Below are 21,124 nucleotides of genomic sequence, written 5' to 3'. Positions count from 1 at the left end.
AATGAATGGAGGGGTGAAATTGAAGCCTTTTTTTTTTTTTTTTTTTTTTTTTTTGGCTGATGCTGCATTGTATGCAATTTCTTGCATTGTATGCCTCTACTAATGCTAATGCTAAATTCAAACTGAGGAAGGATGGTTACAGGATAGATGTGCAGAAATTTGATGGATAGTTGCTTGTTGGAACAACCTTCCATCTGGTATTGTATCTTAGAATAAATTCAAAGAAGAATTAGAAAAACTTAAAGGGGATAGACATGAGAAGTGTTTCTTGGCTGATGCTGCACAAGCTTGTTTTCTTGCATCATTTTCCACTACTAACACCAAAAATTTAATTTCATTTTTTAGTATTTTAAAGACAATTCTATTTTTCAAAAAATATTTTTTTTTTACATAAAGGTAATTCATTTGTAAGAGAAATCAATATATTTTAAATAGTGTTGAAAAGAAATGTATGCAATAAAATATGCACATGAAAGGAAAAATATTCAAGAATTAAAAATGCACATATTTTACACTTTGCTGAATTGAAAAAGAAAAAAGAATATTTGGAGCAAAGCTTGCTGAATCATTCTTGCCTTTTTTACAACTAGTGTTTTCAAATGTAATTTATTTCCCCAAAAAAATTATTTTAAAAATAAGTAATATAGGAGAGAAATAATTTAAATTTGTTCACTTTTTTTTTTTTTTTTTTTGGTAGTTGTTGGTGCATCGGGTTCTGTGGCGATAATGCACCTTCCAAGGTTTTTGCAGTACTTTGATCCAAGCCCGAGGCAGGATTTGAACCCGCGACCTTTGGGTTGCCAGGCAGGCACTTTACTCACCTGGCTAGCCCGGTCGGCTTTGTTCACTAAGGCATACCCTAATCAAGAACCAAAAGGCCTCGCATTTCAGTAAACTCCTAAACAACCCCGTGATGAGTCTAAAACATCTATGGCAGAAGTTTTGGAAATTTGCGGGGGAGGGGGGGGAAGACAAATTAGAGTTGGGTGAAAGGTAATTTGTCAAAAAAAATTTAGATGATTCTTATATTTTTTAAAATCAATTATTTTAATATTTCTTCCTATCCCCAGACACGAAAGTCAATACATTCTCTTCTCTTAGCTGCAAAACTTCCCTTTTTTTTTTTTTCTCTTTCTTTATTAATGCTTTATGTTTTTTAAAAATCGTATTTAGCATGTAAATAGGTAAATAACCTTTTTTTTTTTAAATAAAAAATTTTTTTCTACAATAAAAAGTATCGTCTTTTTCCTTTTGCTCTTCTATCTAATAACAAAGGCAAACTGTATGCAGAGTTTAACAGACTGAGGTAAATTAAAACTGTTTAGCAAAACAAATAAAAAAAAAAAAAAAAAAAGCAACAACGACATGCCCAACCTCAATACAAAACAACTAGCATATGAAAGAACAAACGTGATAATCTAGTAATGGTTGTTGCTAGACAGTCATTTTATTTATGCCAAACAAGCAATTTCCAATAACGGTGGGAAAACCTAAGTAGTAATGTAAACATGGACTTTACTACAACTTTGCTATTACATGGCTAGTCTTGTTACTTTTTGGAAATTTTTTTTACATTGCTACTCAAGCTATAGTGGAGCAGTTCTGATGATACTTGAGTACATATAGTTTATAGTGCATATTATATCTGTATGCGTGTGTATGCATGGACTGATATGTATAATTTGTAGGCTATAAAATCCAGAACTACTTCCTCAATCTGAGGGTGGCCAATTCTGAAAAGGCCTTTGAGAATTTATCTAGTCTGCAACAGGATTTGAACCTAGACCTGTTGAGAATGACAAAACCACCATAACTTTAGTGGAGGATAGAGAATTGGGATTTCGCTGTGATCGCACTGCTCAGAGATGTTATCATCTGCAGGTAATAAGCAATCTGAGGACAAAAGAATTTTGCTTATTTCAGAACATCAAACAATACAAAAAAATGACACATGCACATAAAAATTTGAATTTTATTTTCTTTTATAGGAAGCTTACAAACAATCATTAGAATTTCAGTAATGAAATACTTACACTGTTTTTTCTTTAACCCTGTATCTTCACCAACATCCATTAATTCTTCTGATTCCTCTGCCAGAAGTAAAATAAAATACATAAAAAGGTCTGTAAAATAAGCATGTCAAGTATGCATGATACACAAAAACTAATTGTCTAGTTGGCTAACCATGAATAAAATGAATAAGAAGTATTTTAATTCAAAATTCTGTGCTTAGTAGAAGACACTGTACCAAGGATAGAAATCAGTTTTGTATGGAATGCAAAAAACTCGGCTACATCTTTTATTTTAAAATTGCTTCAATTTTGATTTAATTACAGTTGGTCCTCTGTTTCTTTATAGCGAATTTTTTTTAAATTCCACCTTGGTGATTACATTTAAAATAGTTTCCGTTGAACGAAAAAAATTTCCATATAACAAATTGATTACGAGGGACAACTTTGTACGCATTGTTCCACCTCTGGCCTTTTGGCAATTTAGATAAATTAGAATGCGTGAATTAAGGGTGAAAGGGATTACCATTTCACAATTTTAGTGGCGTCTGCAAAACCTATGCAGTCACATACCGAGAAGCCATGCTAGTCAATATGCTTTCCATAGCCAGTCAGAGGATTAAGAAGATTCCTGACATGGATAATAGCCTCTGGTCAAATCGTGTTCCCTTTACTCCAACAAACGGGCATATGTCTTTCAGAGAAGTAAGTGATCCACACCTTCCACTAAATTTCTCCATCTATGTTTACATGGCCACAGCAGCTGAATATCCGCGTGATTCCGACATTTTGCACAGTATTCAAAGAACTAGTAACAGTAGCGACATCATGGGGGGGGATTGAGGCAACTAAGATATTACATAAACTTTACGAAGATAAAATGTTGGCAGATTCTGAAACTTTATTGAGGCTTTCACCGTGCAGAAAATGTTCTAAAATATAATGGCATATAGGCAATAATTAAAAAAAAAAAAAAAAAAAACACTGTATGCATCATATCACCAATCCACAAAAACCCAGTATGAATTAAGCATGATTGCTAAAGAACTTGATGTGGAAACTATAAATATTGGTCGTGTGTTTGGGCCACGATGTAGCTTGTGGATGGCAATTGCGGGTTGGAGGAATTATCCCACTTTGTGCAAACATTTTGAATCAGAAGTTAAATATGCGGTATTATTAAACCGACTTTAAATCTGAAATTTCTTAACAATTTAGCACTAATGATCGACATCCTGCAGGAACTCTTATCTTTAAGAAGCTTTACAGAATCACCATGGAAAAAGCAAATAAATTAATTATTTGAACTAACAATGCTATTGCTAATTTGAAAAACTGTGAAAGAAATTATGAAGCTAAAATTGAGAGCATGTTGAAGGGGAAAGAATTTGAAGGAATCAAAATAAAAAGTAAGAACACATTTATATAAAATTACCTCATGACAAGTTATTAAATGCATTGTTTTATCCTTAAAGGATAAGTTATTAATGCAACAGAGAGTGATTTTAAATTAAATAAAGAAAATAATGATACCACTGACAATGAGGAATTGAAAGATATTTTAAACATATGCTACCCGAAATTGTGGAATATGAAACAACTTAGCAGTGCTGAAGCTGAGCGAGCTTTCAGTGTAATGAATAATATTGTATAAATGAATGAATAATGTTGACAATTAAACACGTTGCAGATTATGATGACCATACGTCTAAATGGAAAACCATTGCTTCAATTTAATCCGGATTGTTATGTCAAATCATCCCTTTGTAATCATCGCTCAGCTAGTGGACAAAGCAGAAGATCAACAACAAATATTAATAAAGAAGTAAATTGCATATGGCAATTTTCAGAATAAATTTTTCTTGAATATTTGGGCAATAATTTTTTTTTCATGTAATCTGTTATTTTTGTGTACCTTTTCTAGAATATAGTTTGTTTTTATATTTTAGAATGTTTTGTGATAGTTTTATGTTATTTGTGATATGGGAAATATTTTGTGTTATTTTTTATTCGTAAAATTAATTTTATCATGAAAAAAATGTATCCATCACATATTTCCCTAGTTGTTAAAAAAAAAGACGAATAAAAAAGTGGTGCATGTTTATTTTAGGTATTTTGATTTGTATATATTGATTACGAAATAAGCTTTTTTTTATTGTAAATATTTTATTGATCATTTACAAATTTTCATAATTTCTGGAAGACAAGATACAAAGGATTTATGATAACTATAGTAAGAGATGTATACTTGAGATTGCAACATATCTAAATGTCTCTGGAAAACAGTGTCAATTGAAGTAGTAGTAGTAGTGGCATGTGATGCAAGAAAGCAAATGTATGAGCTTATGCAGCATCAGCCAAAAAAAAAAAAAAATAAATAAATAATCCCACCATCCCTCCAAATGCCTGTCCAGTTCTTCCTTAAATTTATTCAACATATCAACTTCCACAACGACAGATGGAAGTTTGTTCCAGCAATTAACCACCCGCTGGCTAAAGGCAAATTTCCGCACATATTCTACATCTGTCCTTTCTTAATTTGAATTTATGGCCCCATAGGTTCGTAATCTGAACAAGTGGAAGGATCCCATCAGAATTCAGCGTGCTCAACCCATTCAAGGCCTTATACACCTCAATCAGATCACCGCACAGGTGCCTAGTCTCCAGCCACTGCAATTTGCAGAACTTAAGCCTCTCTTGATAAGAGGATACATTCATTCCCCTCACCAATCGTGTTGCCCTTCTCTGTACATGCTCAAGTAAATCTACATCCTTCCTAAAATGAGGCCTCCAGACCTGTACGCAGTACTCGAGGTGTGGCCTGACCATTGCCTTATACAGAGGGATAATCACATCCTTTTCCCTGCTAGCAAAATTCCTATATATCATTGACAAAACCCCATGACCTGCCCTGGCAGCCTGTCTGCATTGCTCAGAAAACTTCATATCTGACTGCACAATTACTCCCAGGTCTTTTTCATTTTCTACCACCTTAAGTGTAGTACCACATAGTTGGTACGTTTCTCTGGGGTTACTTCTACCTATATGCAGTACTTTGCATTTGTCAAGGTTAAACTTCAGTTGCCACTTCTTAGCCCATCTGCCCAAATTATCTAGATCCTGTTGCAGTAGCACACTGCCATTACTGTCATTAACAACCCTGCCAACCTTTGTATCATCTGCAAACTTCGACACTAAGCCTGATATACCTTCATCAATATCATTGATAAATATACAAAACAACAGTGGACCCAACACCGAACCCTGTGGGACTCCACTAATAACATTAGTCCAAGAAGAGCAGCACCCATTGATTACCACCCTCTGTCTTCTCACACTTAACAATCCTTTTATCCATTGTAGCAACTTACCCTTAATACCATTCTGCTCCAATTTGTACAATAGTCTTCCATGCGCAACAGTGTCAAAAGCTTTCCTGAAATCCAAATATATGATATCAAAATTATTTTTTGCATTCAGTTCCTTTGTAACCACATCATAATATTCTATCAAATTTTTCAGACAAGACTTTCCCTTAACAAACCCATGCTGTGTCTGAATTATTGCTGCAGTCTTGTCTAGATGATGCAATGCATCTTTAACCAGCGACTCCATTATTTTACCCGGAACAGAAGTTAAACTAACTGGTCTGTAATTACTCGTGTCACCCTTCGATCCCCCTTTGTGAATTGGGGATACATTTGCACATCTCCAGTCAGTGAGAACCTCCCCTGAGTCCAAGGATGCTCTCATAGTTATGGCTAAGGGTTTGCTTAGTTGCTTTGCCGCCTCCTTTAATATAACTGGATAGATCCCATCCACCCCAGGTGCTTTTCTTACGTTTAACTTCAACAGTTTCTCTTCCACTTTGCTCTCAGTTATTACAAAATCATTAAATATCCTGCTACAATTTGATAACCTTCTGCCATTTTCAAACCTTAATAATTCCTCGTGTGTGAATGTAGATGCAAAATACTCATTCAGTTTGTTTGCTATCTGAGCAGGATCATCAACAGTCGAACCATCGATGTCAAGTGGACCAATCAGATTCATCCCCTTCCTTTTAGAGTTTATATAAGTAAAGAAATCCTTGCTGTTTAGCATCTTTTGCCAAGTACCGATATCATAGTTGAAGCGACATACGCAGCTGTTATGGGCACCTAATAATGGAATGTAACGAAAATACATGACGAAAAAAAAAAGAAATTGTTGACAGATACTTGTATTATTGCAGTCATATGATAAATACTTCTGTTGTCGTAGTCATAGGACAAATGCCTGTATTGTTGCACTCATACTTACTGCAGTAGTAACTTCAGGAAGTATGATTGTGACGTCATACTATTCAAAAATCCTAAAAAGAACTCAAGACACTCATATAAAGGTATAATTATAAGGGGAGACATGACGACCAGGTTTTTGAGTGTTTTTTTTTTTTTTTTAAGATAGATCCAGAAACATTATACACACTTATATGCATTGTTAAGGGGGGAATAAACCCCATCTGTCCACCTCCCTGAATCCGCACCTGACTCGAGATATCATACCGATGAAGAAAAATGCCTCATGCACTCTAATCACACTACTAGTATTGCGAGCGTGGGAAGCACGTCTGGTGGAAGCCGTGGATGATGTCATTTCCGTGACCAATCAAATTTACTTGGTAGAAAGTCGGAAAAACTGTGAGCCCATTGTTAAAATATTCACAGCTCACCACTGATGCTTTCGCAGCAAATATTGCAATATACACAAGAAAATTTGGGATCCTCAAATAAACAATATGGCTTTACTCCTGGTTGTGGTTTAGAAGATGCTTTAAAATCTTTGGTTAAATTGATTAGAGATTCAAGTGCAAAATATGTTTTTGGCATTTTCATTTATTTTGAAGGGGCTTTTGATAATATCTCTTGGGACAATGTGTTATTGATGCTTCGCCTCCCAAAATGCTCCCATCAGTTTTATTAACGTCATAGTGGATTACTTTAAGGAAAGATCTTTTAAGGTTAAATCTAGTTTGGAATTTGGTAACTAGATCTGCTATTCGAGGGTATCCATAGGGATCTCCATTTGGGCCATATTTACTAATATGGCAATTGGTATTAGAGGATTGGTTACAGAAGGAATATAGCCATGTTCATATGATTGCATATGCAGATGACCTGGTATTAGTTGAAGGCTCTTCAAGGCTACAAATTGATCAACGATCTAATGAAATAATAAAATATCTGAATGCTTTGTGTGACTTCCATAAATTAACAATATCCAGGCAAAAAACAAAAATATTATTGCTAAAGGGGAACCTATCTGTTCATAGAGAGAACAGATAGGTTCCACTTGAGAAATAATATTTTCAGGAGCATCATCCTCTGAATGGAATACAGTTTTCTTATATATTTTTTTTTAAAATTAACAGTCTATCCAAGCTGAGATACCATAAAAAACAATGGGAAGGAAAATGCAGTTCATTAAGAATATTAAATATCTTGGAGTCTTCACTAACAGAGGTCCTGGATTTGACACCCATATCAATTTTCAATCTGAAAAGGTTGCAAAATTTGTTAACATGATAGCAAGAATTACTAGGAGGAATTGGAGTATTAGAGGTAGGGCACTATCTCTTCTTTATGACTGTGTTTTCCTTCCTATTGTTTCTTATGGTACCTCAGCTTGGACAGACTGTTAATTTTAAAAAATATATAAGAAAACTGTATTCCATTCAGAGGATGATGCTCCTAAAGATGGCTCTAGTTTGAAAAACTGTCTCCAATGATGCGCTACAGATTGTCACAAGGAAAATGCCAATTGACCTCTGATTTACAGAGGCCAATTGACTTTCAACATTCGGCATGGAACACCTTTTATTATTTGTGACCTTGAGTTGGATTTGGCTAATGATCCTAAGAATGAGGCCAAGCAAATCTTAGATATCTTAATGACTCTTTGGAATCATAGATGGGCTAACTCAAATTAAGGTGAAATAACTCGTAGGTTCTTTCCCTCTGTTGTTGATGTTCCACCAGAAAAATAGTTTGTGCCTAATCTATAAATTATGTTTTTATTAACCAGTCATGGCTTATTTTTAGGAAAGCAGTTGGATATTTCGGAAAGGTCGCAGTGTCACTGCATGGCTCTGAAGACATGGAATCATGTTTTATATTATTGCCATGAGTACTAGGATCTCAGAAATGAATTTTTATTTGCTAGTCCTAATCTTGCTCACCTGACTGAGGGCAATGAGGCTGAATTAATTGACTGAGGAAGGTTTTCAGGCTTTTCAAAAATTTTCCAAGAAATTATTCCAGAGAAGATTAAGTGCTGCTTGAACTTGAGGAAAGAACAGTAGAAGGCTTATAGACTATCGACATCAGTTCTGTGTCAGTTAACTGACATTATGCTGACATTAACAGTTAATTATGACATTATACTGACATTAACAGTTAATTATGCTGAAATAAACAGTGTAATTGATGTGGTGGTTAATGATCATCATGTTCCTTTGTAAACAGGCTAATCTTATTGGACAATTTATGTAGTTACTTGTAACCGTATTGTTATTTGTCTTCACCTCGTGTTGACTTTGTAAGATCAGTGGCTCCTTGTGCCACGTTTGGTCTTATTCATGTCATATGGCTCATTGTGCTATGTACTTGTCCTGTGGTTTCTTGTGCCGAAATTTATATTTCTGTATATCTGTAAAAGAATAAGAGAAGTTTACCTCAATATGATACATAGAACACTTCCATATGATACATAGTGTTCTACATATCATATTGAGATAAACTTCTCCTATTCTTTTACAAATATTGATATCAACATAGAACGTATTGAGCATTATAGCTCTGGTTCATACTATCAATTTCTGTATATTATCTGTATATGTATAAGTGGAGTTGCCAGTTTCTGGCTAGGGGCTGCTTACTAATAAAAAAAATTACAAATATAAAAGTACATCTTTAAAAAATTATTATATCAAATTACTGACAAGATTTCATACAATGCCAAGTTTGACATACATGCCTTCTATTTGCCTTTCATGGACTAGAATATATTTGGTTTTATAGATTATACATTGCCTGATGTTTGTATTTTCACAAATGTAGTTAAGCAGTGGTTCCTCAAGGATTGGTACTGGACCACTGTTGTTTTTTATTTTTTAAATGACACCGCTGAAAGGAATACAGGGTATGATTTAAAAATTTGCAGATGATGACAAGATTGGTAGATAGTTAATAGTCAAGCAGTATTTCTTCAGGATGAATTAGAAAGGCTTCAAGGATTGTTAGATAGTTATGTTTTAACGCAACAAAATTCAAGGTCTAATACTTGAGGGGGGGAGCAAAACAACTTATTGGCTGCTTATACAATGGTTAGATTAAATGGGGAGGGTGAATTAAAAACAGTAGAGGAAGAAAGGCATTTTGGAGTTACAACATGGTTGGGCATGAAGTTCTCTAAGCAGTGCAGACAGGTGGAAAGGAAGGCCAAGTGTCCTATTGACGATTGATTGCACACATATCTAGAAACAGGAAGGTCATGCTCCTATTGTATAAGGAATTGTAAGACTGAATTTAGAATACTGTGTTCAGATATGGAGACCATATGCAAAAAAAAAACCCCATCAAGCTTCCTGAAGGAGTCCAAAGATGGGTAACACACCAGGTGAGAGCAACAAAATGGATGAAGTGCGTGAGACTCAAGAGGAGAAAGAAAAATGAATGAGGGTGAAATTTTAACTGTTATAAATAGTTCAAATTACAGGGAAAGAGATTTAAACTGGAATGAAGGAAGTTTACTTTTGGCTAGCAAGCTGTTAATTGCTGGAATAAGTTGCTTCCATAAGTAGTTAATCAGTGGTTTTTCAACCGGGGTGCCGCAACAACATTCTTGGGGTGCCTTGTAATTTGGGTTTAAGTTACTTAAATTTATTATTATTTTTTAAATTTGTATATTTATTTCATCATAAAAAAGTGTACGGTATCCATTGTACCGTATCTTTTTAATTTTGTGGTGATCTATAATTGATCTTTATTTAGTACCTCTATATAAAGAATAAAATTATTATACAGGTATATATTAAAAGGTAGAAAACCACTGTGTTAGCTATTTCATTTGGCCTAGGGGTGCCGTGAAAAAATTACTAGAACACTAAGGGCGCCGTGAACTGAGAAAGTTTGGGAACCTCCGTAGCTGATAGTTTGGGGAAATTCAAAGGTCAGCTGGATAGGTATCTAATTGAGGAGGGAGTCAATTAGCAGTTTATTTATTTATCATTATTTCTTAATTAATTGATCACTATTATTATTATTTTTTTTTCTGGCTGGTGTAGAAAAAGCCTCAGTCATCCCTACATCATATGGCTATAATCTACCAAGAATATGCCATAAAAAGTATGAAAAATAGTTTTTTGGTAACCTCCTTAAATATTTAAGACAGGTTACATTGTCAAAAAGGATGCAGGCATAAAAAAGAGGCAGTATATGAACTAAAAATCAATGCTTCATATTATATACAGCCACTCCCCGACTTACATAATTATAAAAGTTGCATTCCGCAGAACTATACATAAATTGGAATTTCCCTAAATGCTTATGCAGCACTCGCAAATTTGACTGAAGCAAAAAAGAAATGTTCGACAATGGAATTATTTTATTTATTCAATTTTTTTATCTCATGCAGGAAAAATTACAAAAGTGTACAAAATTATAAAATTACAAAAAGAGAGAGGAGACAGGCATAATGTCAGCAAGTTTTACCTTACGAGCATCGTTGCCAGAATCAACGTCTCCAGCTGATTAGTACGCTAGTGCAGAGGTTGAGGGCTGTGGAAATTTAGAAGGGGTTTTTTTCCAACACATCACAAAATTTCTCTGCTGCTGCAAAATCGGCACTGGCAACTTCACTGCATATTTTAAAGTTGTGGAAACCAGTGCAATGCTTGTACCTACAAAACCACCCGTTGCTTGCCATGGACTTGGCTTGGAGTTCAGCGTACTTATCCTTAATATCTTCATAAATATTTCTTGCTTTTGCTTGAATGGTCATTGGACTCAGGGGCACTTGCTTCTGAATCTGATTTTCCATCCATATTATTAATAGCTTTTCCATTTTTGATATAGCACCTGAATGCTGTTTTGTGATCACTGTTGATCTTAAATGCATTGATCCTTTAACATGTTCTTTTATACGTGCACTGTCCTTTAAAATAATATTCACTGTTGAAGCAGTGAGGCCTAATTCCATGCAATAGATGACAAACTTTGTCCTGCTTTGTACTTCTTAATTAATCATCTTCATTTCTAAATCAATTTTGTTTCATTTACTAGCACCACCACCACCACCACTTGCACTTTCCGTTGGTCCCTTTCCCTTCACCATTGTAATAAGTAAATAGGAATGAAGAGAAGATTCTGAAAATTTATTTATGTTTTTTATATGATTGAAAAACCCACAGAATTCCAGTTATTGGTATTACCGCAAATGCAATATAATCGTTTTTACTACCCATTTATAATAGATTGCGCCAACAGAAAAGCCCAATTAACAATTAGTGCAAATTGTTTTTACTGTTTTATGATAGTGACCTCCAGAAATAAGCTTTAGAAAAATATCACAAAGGCGTTCAAAATTGATTCTTATAATGGAACATATGATAACGATGAAAGTGTAGTGCAATTTCCATTATAAAAATGACCTTTTACAGAAATAAATAGCTTAGTTACACAGCAAAAATTTCAACTTCTGAGGTCTTGGAACAAATTACCAAAAAAAAAAAAAAAAAACAGCAATGTGTTATTGGGTTCACATTATGATATCTTCACAATACCTCCATTTATTCCTACAGGATACAAAATACGTTTCCACGATTTTTTAAAGTGTGCATTGGCAAGCAAAAACTTACATAAAGTCGAATTTCTGTAAGTTGAGTATTACGTAAGCCAGGGAGTGGTTGTATAACTGTACATATTAATAATTGCTTAAAAACAACCAAAACATGGTCACTGATAAAATTTGAGTGCTTCAAGGCTGAGTCAGATGGTTAAAAGCATTGAAACATATATCCCATGTATTCTTAAAATTTGGATAGTCGATTAAAATATGATATAGATAAAGTGGGGTCAGAGAAATCCCACATAGGAGGGTCATTGGCCCTAAGCAGAAAGTAAATTCAGATGACTGTGTCCTATTCCGAGCAATGCAAGAACAACTTCCTGTCTATGATTCATGCACACACTAAATGCCATGTTTTTACTACAGGCTTTACTTGATATACTTTGTTGATGGTCTGTCTATACCATGAAGCTTGCCACTGGAAATTCAAGATATTACATATAATTTTCCTGAAGTCTCTATTTTTTTTTTTATGAAAACCCCAAACACAAAAGGTATCAAAACCTATAGTACTTAGTACCGTGCATGGGTTGAAGGAGAAGTATGGGGGGAGGGGGATACCGGAAACTCTGCTCTAGAGACTAAACATGGGTTTCACCACTTCAAGCCTCCAATAAGCAAAGTGGTGGTATTTCACCGGTTGATGAAAGTCATCTACCACCTATGTTGGAATTGTTCATTTGGCAGCAGTATCATCCAAATCGTTTTTCCTAATCCTAATGTGGTTAGAAATTCAGCAGAAGCAGATATCAAATACAAGTTCATAAAGAGAATGCATCATCTGCTTTACTTAGGACAGGATTGAGTCATATATATCATTGATAAAGCCTATAATTCACTTAAATAATCTGTATATACACTGGTGGTACTGGCAAGTTCTTATGTGATCCAAGGCTAACTCTATGGCATGTACTTCTGCAGTGTATAATGCTGCATTCACCAGAAACCTGCTCAGATACAGTAACATTTGGAAAGAGCAGCAGATCCAACAGATAATTCTGACTTCGAGCCATCTATATAAACTGGCGAGAAGTCAGAGTTCAGCCCTGTGAGCTGAACAGAATTGCAGGCAGACAGAAGACAGAGCACTGGACTTTCCTTAGTTCTTAAAGGAAAAGTCATATGAGCATTTCAGGACAGAAGGCATTGCTTTGTGAAAGAGCAGCCTTGTCTACTATAATATGTAAATCTTTGAACAGCTCTTGGATACAAATATCAAATGGGCAGTTAGCAGTCTGATGGGTGTTATACAGATTTTCCCATGTGTGGATCAAAAATGGATGTCCACATGAAGTGGCCTACAAGGATTTTAGTTTACAAGTATAAGCATATTGCAGTGACAACTGCAATAACAACTAATTTCTTTGAAGTAACAGGGATGGTTCATTTGCTTCTAATTGGAGGCTCTGGACCTGAGATGTTCAAAATGCTCCAGTAGCAATAAGGATAACCTGACAGTAGATGAGATCCAGCCACTGAAGTGCAACACTTCTGGCAAATGCATATACTCAAGACTCATAGTCTCATTTGGATCACACAGCAGATGATTAAGGGTATAGTAAAGTATCTATCTGAGATGCACCCCACAAAATAGTGGAGAAGGCATGGAAGATATTCAAACCTCCTGTGCACTTTGTACACAGCTAATGAAATTGTTTAAGACAAGTCAGCTTTTTATCAAATACCAGCCTCAAGAATTTTGTGTCTTGTTCTACTGGAATAACATTTTGTGGGCCTCAATTCAGATTCTGGGTGAAGATTAATTATACTTATGACAAAAATGTACACAAATGGTCTCTTGTGGCAAGAACCTGAAGTCACTAGGTATTACTCAGGAATTGAGATTAACTGATCATCTCAATTCCTGGGTAACTGTTACAATTGTCTTTCAATGATTCTCATGTTGCATGATTGGGAAAATATGCTAAAATCATCAACACAGAGGGCACTATTTACAGTTAGGAGAAGTTGTTCTGTAATGTAATTCAATATGATGGCAAAGGCACTTAAAAATGAATTTTGGAGAACTCCCTCCTCTCGGCAAAAAGACCAAGGCAGAGTGAATCCTACACGAACTTGGAAAGACTGAAAGGATAAAAAAAATTTTCATTATATAAAAATAGAGAAGTGACCTCTAAGTCTAAGACTGTAAAGGTCTTTTAAAATGCTAAATCTCTTGTTTGAGGAATCCATCTCGAACAAATGTTTCCAGTATAATTTAATGGCCCAAAGTGAACCTGTTCCTTCAGAAGTTGTACTACACTCTGAAGAGGAGTGTCATTTGCCTCCAAATACCATAATACGACAGGTGTTGCCCATTTTCTCCAGGACTGCATAAATGGCTGGTTAGAGCAGTAGAATGAAAGTCTTATGCCATGAATCCAGAAACTGTTCCTTTAGAAAAATTCTATTGTACACAAAGAGCAAGGATCATTTCATAATGGATGTCATCTTGCCTTAGCAAGAGCTGTTTTTAACCTTGCTATGGAGGCTTGAAGTGGTGAAACCCATGTTTAGTCTCTAGAGCAAAGTTTCTGGCATCCCCCCCCCCCATGCTTTTTTAACCCAAGCACGGTACTAAGTACTATAGGTTCTAATACCTCTCGTGTTTGGGGTTCACATAAAAATAAAAAAATGACTCATTATAAGGATGAAAATCCTTAAATTTAAAGTTAAGCATTTACTATCACATTTTTCTTTAAGGACCAGGAACTCTGAGGAATAAGATGATGTTGTAGAGATCACAGAAAATGTTTCCCCAATAGCATTGGCTACTGCAGGTGAATATGAGATTGTGCATCCATTATATTCAATGAGCGAAGAAGGGTGATATATATTTTCCTTTTTTTTTTTTTTTGATTTTATCCCAGATCCCTTAATGATAGTTATCTGGGTAACAGAGGATGTGATGCAGATCCACAATCCCTTTTGGCTCTGATGGTAGCATGCTTGATAATGGCACATATACATCTAAAGACTATGAGATTAATCACGGTAGGCTATTTTTGGAATATCCCCCATGCTTTGTTTGAACCTTTTTTGTTGCTGTGCATTCTGAATTAAACCATGAAATTGGAAATAGCAGAAACTAGGATGTTTTTGGTATTGCAATTGCAGCTGCATGGACGATGTTTTCTTTGAAGTATGTGACTGCATCATTCAGAGGCTCTAGACTAACTGTAGTGATGTCAAATTCCAGATGCTGGAAGGCATTCCAGTCAGCCTGATCAATCTTCCATCATGATGGAGTCTAGCTGCCCACAAGGACAGCAACTCCTCCATGAACAGGTACATCCGCAATTCTATCCTTACATATGATAGTAATGTTATGCAAGGAAGGGAATCATTTGGCTTCAGGTATGTCTTCAAGAAACAGCAAATGGTTCATATTTTGTAGCAGGGCCTTGATTTTGTCAGTATTTTGCTGAAACATGACAATTCCATGTAGGAATTTAGTCATCATTTGGGCTTTTGTGGATCCATCATTCAGCTTCCAAAGTGCAGAGGGATTGTTTTTCTCTGTCTTGGATTTATTTTTTTTTTGGAGGAAGTATGTCCTGAGTCCATTTCTTTCCCCACAAAGAGTTACAAGATTGAAATAACTGATACTTCCAACTCTATATCCATTTTTTATTGTATTACAGGGGTTGGTGCCTCCATAGTCAGGTGGGCAGGAGCAGCACTGCGTAGCACACGCTTCTTGATTACACCGGGGTTCGAGCCCGTGACCACCAAATATGGAGGATGTGGGTCAGGGAATGACCACTGCATATCCCCAGCCCGCATAAAGGGTGATGGTTGGCATCAGGAAGGGCATCCGGCCATAAAAATTCCATGCCAAAACAGTAAAAACGCTGACCTCATATATATATATAATGGGAAAAGGCAAGGACAAAAAAAAAAAAAAAAATTGTATTACAGGGGTTATTTTGGATTTTTTTTGGCTTTTCTCTACAACCTTTTGATAGCAATGGAGCACTGGGAGTAGGGTGTACACAGATAGGAGTAACCATTGAATGGTATTTCAGTAATATGTAAAGGGTCAACAAGGAAAGAGGTTAAACAGTTTTAAATGCCTGTATTTTTTGATATATTGGATTGATGTTAGTGAGTTTGATGTTATTAAATGTGCAAGCTGTAGCAGCTTTTTGTTTTCTTAAATTCGGCTAGTGATACTCCCAGGTAGGAAAATTCTGTAAACAAGATGGAATGTGCTACTGGGCAATGTGTGTGTGTGTGCACGTGCAAGTGCTAAAAGGTTTTATCAAACTGGCAGTTTTTTTACAGTACAGTGTGAGTATAAAGTGAGATCTGGTATCAAAAAAAAAAGAGGTTCAGAAAGATTGATGATTTTGAGGTTAGTAAATAAGTTTGAACAGTCTTGCTTTGTGTCTTTGTGTTAGACAATAAGTGCATTGCTGGAAGAAATTCACAAAGACTTCTCACTATCAATCTAAGAAGAAACACTGGTTGCTGTTATGATAATTGTCCATTGATGTTTAAAAATAGTCCTGGATGCACAGGGATCAAGCAAACACATTCATTATGTGAATATGTTTTTGCTTGGTTAATATACCTCCATTTATGCACTTAATGATAGTGTCTTACATTTAGTGATAACAAATTTACCAGTGCATCCTTTTTTTGATGATACTGTACTAATTGCCAGAAAGAATATTGGCATTCATCAGACAACAATAAGCATGACATCAAATACTGTCTCTAACATGGAATTTAATTTTAACTAATGACCAATTTTTCTGTGGGTTTTGTTTTAGTTTTTTTTTTTTTTTTTTTTTTTTCTCCCCCTTTTTTTAACAAATAGTAACTGCAGTTTCCTGTTGCATTTTTCTTTTATTGGATATTATAAAAATGAACCTTTTTAAAATTTATATAACACATAATTAAAAATGCCCCAAATATAAATCACAATTTTATTTTCTTTCAATATGATATATGTATAAAGAAAGAATATTATACATTTATATAGCATGAATCAGAGCTGAATTGTTCAATACGTTCTACATTGATATTAATATTTGTAAAATAATAAGAGGAGTTTACCTCAATATAGTACGTAGAACACTTCCATACGATACTCTCCAGAAATTAAAACAAAATTCGAAAAGCTTACATTACAGTAACAAATAATTAAAAACCAATTTAATACAATTAAAATCAATTTAACACAATTAAAAATCAATTTAACACAATTAAAAATATTAAAAAGAATTAACAAAAATATTCAAAACGATTTTCCTTCCTGAAGCTGACAACGCTTTTTGACCGTATGTCGTGATCACAGGAATGAAAATTACCAAATAGGGTTACATGAAACTTAAATAGTGATTATTTGTGTTCGCGCATGCGCATAAAGGTCCACGCATCGGAGATCAAATATGGCCGACGAACATTAACAGAATTCTCGTGTAATTTAATTTCTACGGTTTCTGCAATTAATAGTCACTTATAATTACGTTGGACATTAAGTATTTTAGTTAAATAAAAAAGTATGTTTTTCGTTAATGGCATGAAAGGCTAATTCTGATGCTGCTGAATGAGAAGTACAAATTGAGGCTTCATGTTGATTTACACGAATATTCAGAGTCGCAATCACCGCAAAAAATGTTGTATACCAGGTCATTAATTTGTGTTGCGAACGCGGAAAGAACCGAGCGATTGTTCAGTGTAGTGTGTAATTTCTGTATTGGCCTTGCGACAATTTTAAATTCGGTATCTTTAAAGAATCTATTAAGCTGTTTGTGCCACTGTTTAACATATGGGACAGAAATAAAGTATTTTTTGATATTACTATTGTTGGCTAGTGTAGACACACAATGTACTACCACAGAATATGTCAGCTAGTTCACAAACAGCTCCCCTCACCCAGTATTCAATGAACAGACATATCAACACGTTACAAATCTTTCCTCGTGTACGCTATCACAGGACCATATTTCACTTTTTACCCAAAGGATTAAATTATAATTTACCACCTCGAAAACTACCTAAAAACAATGTGTAATTGATATTGAATTTGGACTTCGTAATGTTCCACACAAAGATTTATTTATTCAACAAGTTAACCAAGGAGTGAATAACATAAAAGAAACGCGACTTCCTAAATTGAATACACATGACATCACTGAATACACATTCAGCTTTACGAGAACTTCGGGAAAATAAGGACATTATTATACAGAGGGCAGATAAAAAAGATACAGTGGTAATACTAGATACTTGTAGGTGAACAGTTTATCTAGTATTTAACTAATACTAGATAAACCTGATTATATTAATAAGTTAGATTCAGTTATTTCAGATACCTCCACTTATCTTGAAGTAGACTCGGCACTGTTTACCAATTTGGTCAATCAAGACAATAAAACGTTAACCACATATCAAAAAAACGACTACATTACTATGGCTCAGTTAAAGGAATTGAAGGCCAGAAATAGGAATAGGAAATCCAATCTTGTGTAAATTACACAAGACTGGATTTCCTATTCGACCTATTGTTTCCTAAAGGAACTCAGCATTTTCATCCGTAGCCACACATGTATATAGCATTATAAAACCCTTTAGACAGGTAATACAATTTGGGATTAAGAACTACGATACATTATTTAATAATCTTAAGGACTGTAGACTTGGCAACAATGACAATTTATTTTCACTAGATGTTACCTCGTTATATACGAATGTAAACGTTGAATACACATTAGATATTATTTGGGATATGTTAAATAATAACTCGATACTGATTAATTATACAAAGCTACCTATTAAGGAAATTTTTCACTTAATTAAACTGTTAGTTGAGGCCAACTATATCACCTTTCAAGACAAGGTGTACAAACAAATTTTTGGATTGCCAATGGGTTTGAGCCTGAGCGGCTTAATGTCAAAGATCTATCTCTCAACGATTGAGCATATACATTTGACACCTTTTCGACCCCGTATCACATACTATGAGAGGTATTTAGACGATTCTAGTTATCACTGATAGTAATACTATCCAAGACATTTTACATTCATTTAATAATGTTCATTCTAGACTCAAATTTACATTGGAAAGGAAGGATACGGATACAAAGTCATTAAACTTTCTAAATTTCACGATTACTCGGGACTCGAATAAAATCCAATTTAGCATCTATCGAAAACCTAAAAACACCGGTATGCTTCTACATTACAATAACTATCACCCGTACACCTACAAAAGATCGATTATATTTAATCAATTTCTAAATGACTATAAATATTCAACAAAGCTTTGGGCTCAGAAATACAAATATTAACTAGAAGGTTCTTAAACAGGAGTTATCCTCTTGCCACAATAAACCAAATTAGAGTACAGGCTAAGGATAGGATACAAAATACTACACCAGCCAACAATAGTAATATCAAAAAATACTTTATTTCTGTCCCATATGTTGAACAGTGGCAAAAACAGCTTAATAGATTCTTTTTAAAGATACCGAATTTAAAATTGTGGTCAGGCCAATACGGAAATTACACACTACACTGAACAACTGCTCTGTTCTTTCGGCATTCGCAACACAAATTAATGACCTGGTATACAACATTTCTTGCGGTAATTGCGACTCGTCTTACCAAGGTTCGACGCGTTTTTCTCTGAATATTCATGTAAATCAACATGAAGCCTCAGTTCGTCTTCTCGTTCAGCAGCGTCAGAATTAACCTTTCATGCCATTAATGAAAAACATACTTTTTTATTTAACGAGGCCAAAATACTTAAGGTACAACGTAATTATATGCGACTGTTAATTGCAGAAACCGTAGAAATTAAATTACACGAGAATTCTGTTAATTTTCGTCAGCCATATTTGATCTCCAATGCGTGGACCTTCACGCGCATGCGCGAAGACAAATAGTCACTATTTAAGTTTCATGTTCAACCCTATTCGGTAATTTTCATTCCTGTGATCACGACATATGGCCGAAAAGCATTGTCAGCTTCAGGAAGGAAAATCGTTTTGAATATTTTCGTTAATTCTTTTTAATATTTTTAATTGCATTAAATTGATTAATTGTGTCAAATTGATTTTAATTATATTAAATTGGTTTTTAATTATTGGTTACTCTAACGTAAGTTTTTCGATTTTTTCATTTTAATTTCTGGAGAATATCATACGGAAGTGTTCTACGTACTTACTATATTGAGGTAAACTCCTCTTATTATTTTTCAAATATACATTTATATATAAATTTTCTGTTTATATTCTGTGACAATCACATAAGATCAGATGAGTTCACAAGACAGAGACAAAATATAAAACTTCCTTAGGTTTAGCAGTCACATAGTCAACTCTAACATATGTACAACTAACCCTACTATACTCACCCTTGACCACTCAGCTACAGTGTCTGTTATAAGGATAGAAAAATTTTCAACATGCAATCATAAAATAGTGAGAAGCACATGAAACAACATAACCAACCATACCATACTTGTTAATTTACATCCATGAACAATAACTGTTCATCATAATCAATGCAAGCAGTGGAATCGGTTAATCACCTATGCAAAAAAGGCACCTACAAGAGGTTCTTTGATAAGGTATTCTGATTAGATATTTTGCCCAATTTTTACAAATATTACACTGCTAACCTTCTTAATAAGCAGCAAATGTTACTGGAAGTCCTTGAGATCTGAGAACAACAGATCTCAAGAAAAACTTGAGATCTGTTGTTCCCAGAAAATGAGAATAAGTTGCATAAGAGTGAGCGAGTGAGCGTGATTCATTTCACAAATATACGTGGGCTCAATTCTAATCTCAACGATGTCCACTTCCACTTGTAGTCTGCCAAACCCCATGTACTTTTTCTCACAGAATCTCAGTTATCGGTTGATTCAACTACTGCTCATCTCAGTTGCCCAAATTATTCGCTGTATGATTCCTTTTGCCTTAAAGGTGGTACTTGTGCATATGTCCGATCTGATATTCCCTGTGAGAGACTTGGTAATTTGGAATCTCCTCTTTTCGATCTTCTCTGCCTTAAAATCTCTCTATCTCATTGTGTCAAATTCATCTGTTGTCCCTACTGTTCTACGAACTCCATTAATCACGTGAAGCTCTTTGACTGTTCTCCGAACTCCATTAATCACGTGGAGCTCTTTGGCTGTTCTCCAAACTCCATTAATCATGTGGAGCTCTTTGACTTCCTCTCTTTGCAACTTGACTTTCTTCAGTCCAACTTTC

At 34.8% G+C, this 21,124-nt stretch overlaps 1 protein-coding gene across 1 annotated transcript in view; it reads right to left on the bottom strand.

Moving 5' to 3' along the window:
• Positions 1 to 21,124, bottom strand: part of LOC150076369 (uncharacterized) — a 265,264-nt gene that overhangs the window by 67,695 nt on the left and 176,445 nt on the right. The window contains exon 9 of the mRNA XM_090388089.1: positions 2,034 to 2,090. Coding sequence (XP_090244215.1) covers positions 2,034 to 2,090 — 57 coding nt within the window. The remainder of the gene's footprint in view (positions 1 to 2,033; positions 2,091 to 21,124) is intronic.

Source organism: Mastigoproctus giganteus, chromosome 13 (assembly GCF_048544385.1).
Source record: "Mastigoproctus giganteus isolate SK-2022 chromosome 13, ASM4854438v1, whole genome shotgun sequence".
Classification (NCBI taxonomy): domain Eukaryota; kingdom Metazoa; phylum Arthropoda; class Arachnida; order Uropygi; family Thelyphonidae; genus Mastigoproctus; species Mastigoproctus giganteus.
The sequence above is the reverse complement of the archived record's forward strand: the minus strand, read 5'-3'. Positions and strand labels throughout refer to the sequence as shown.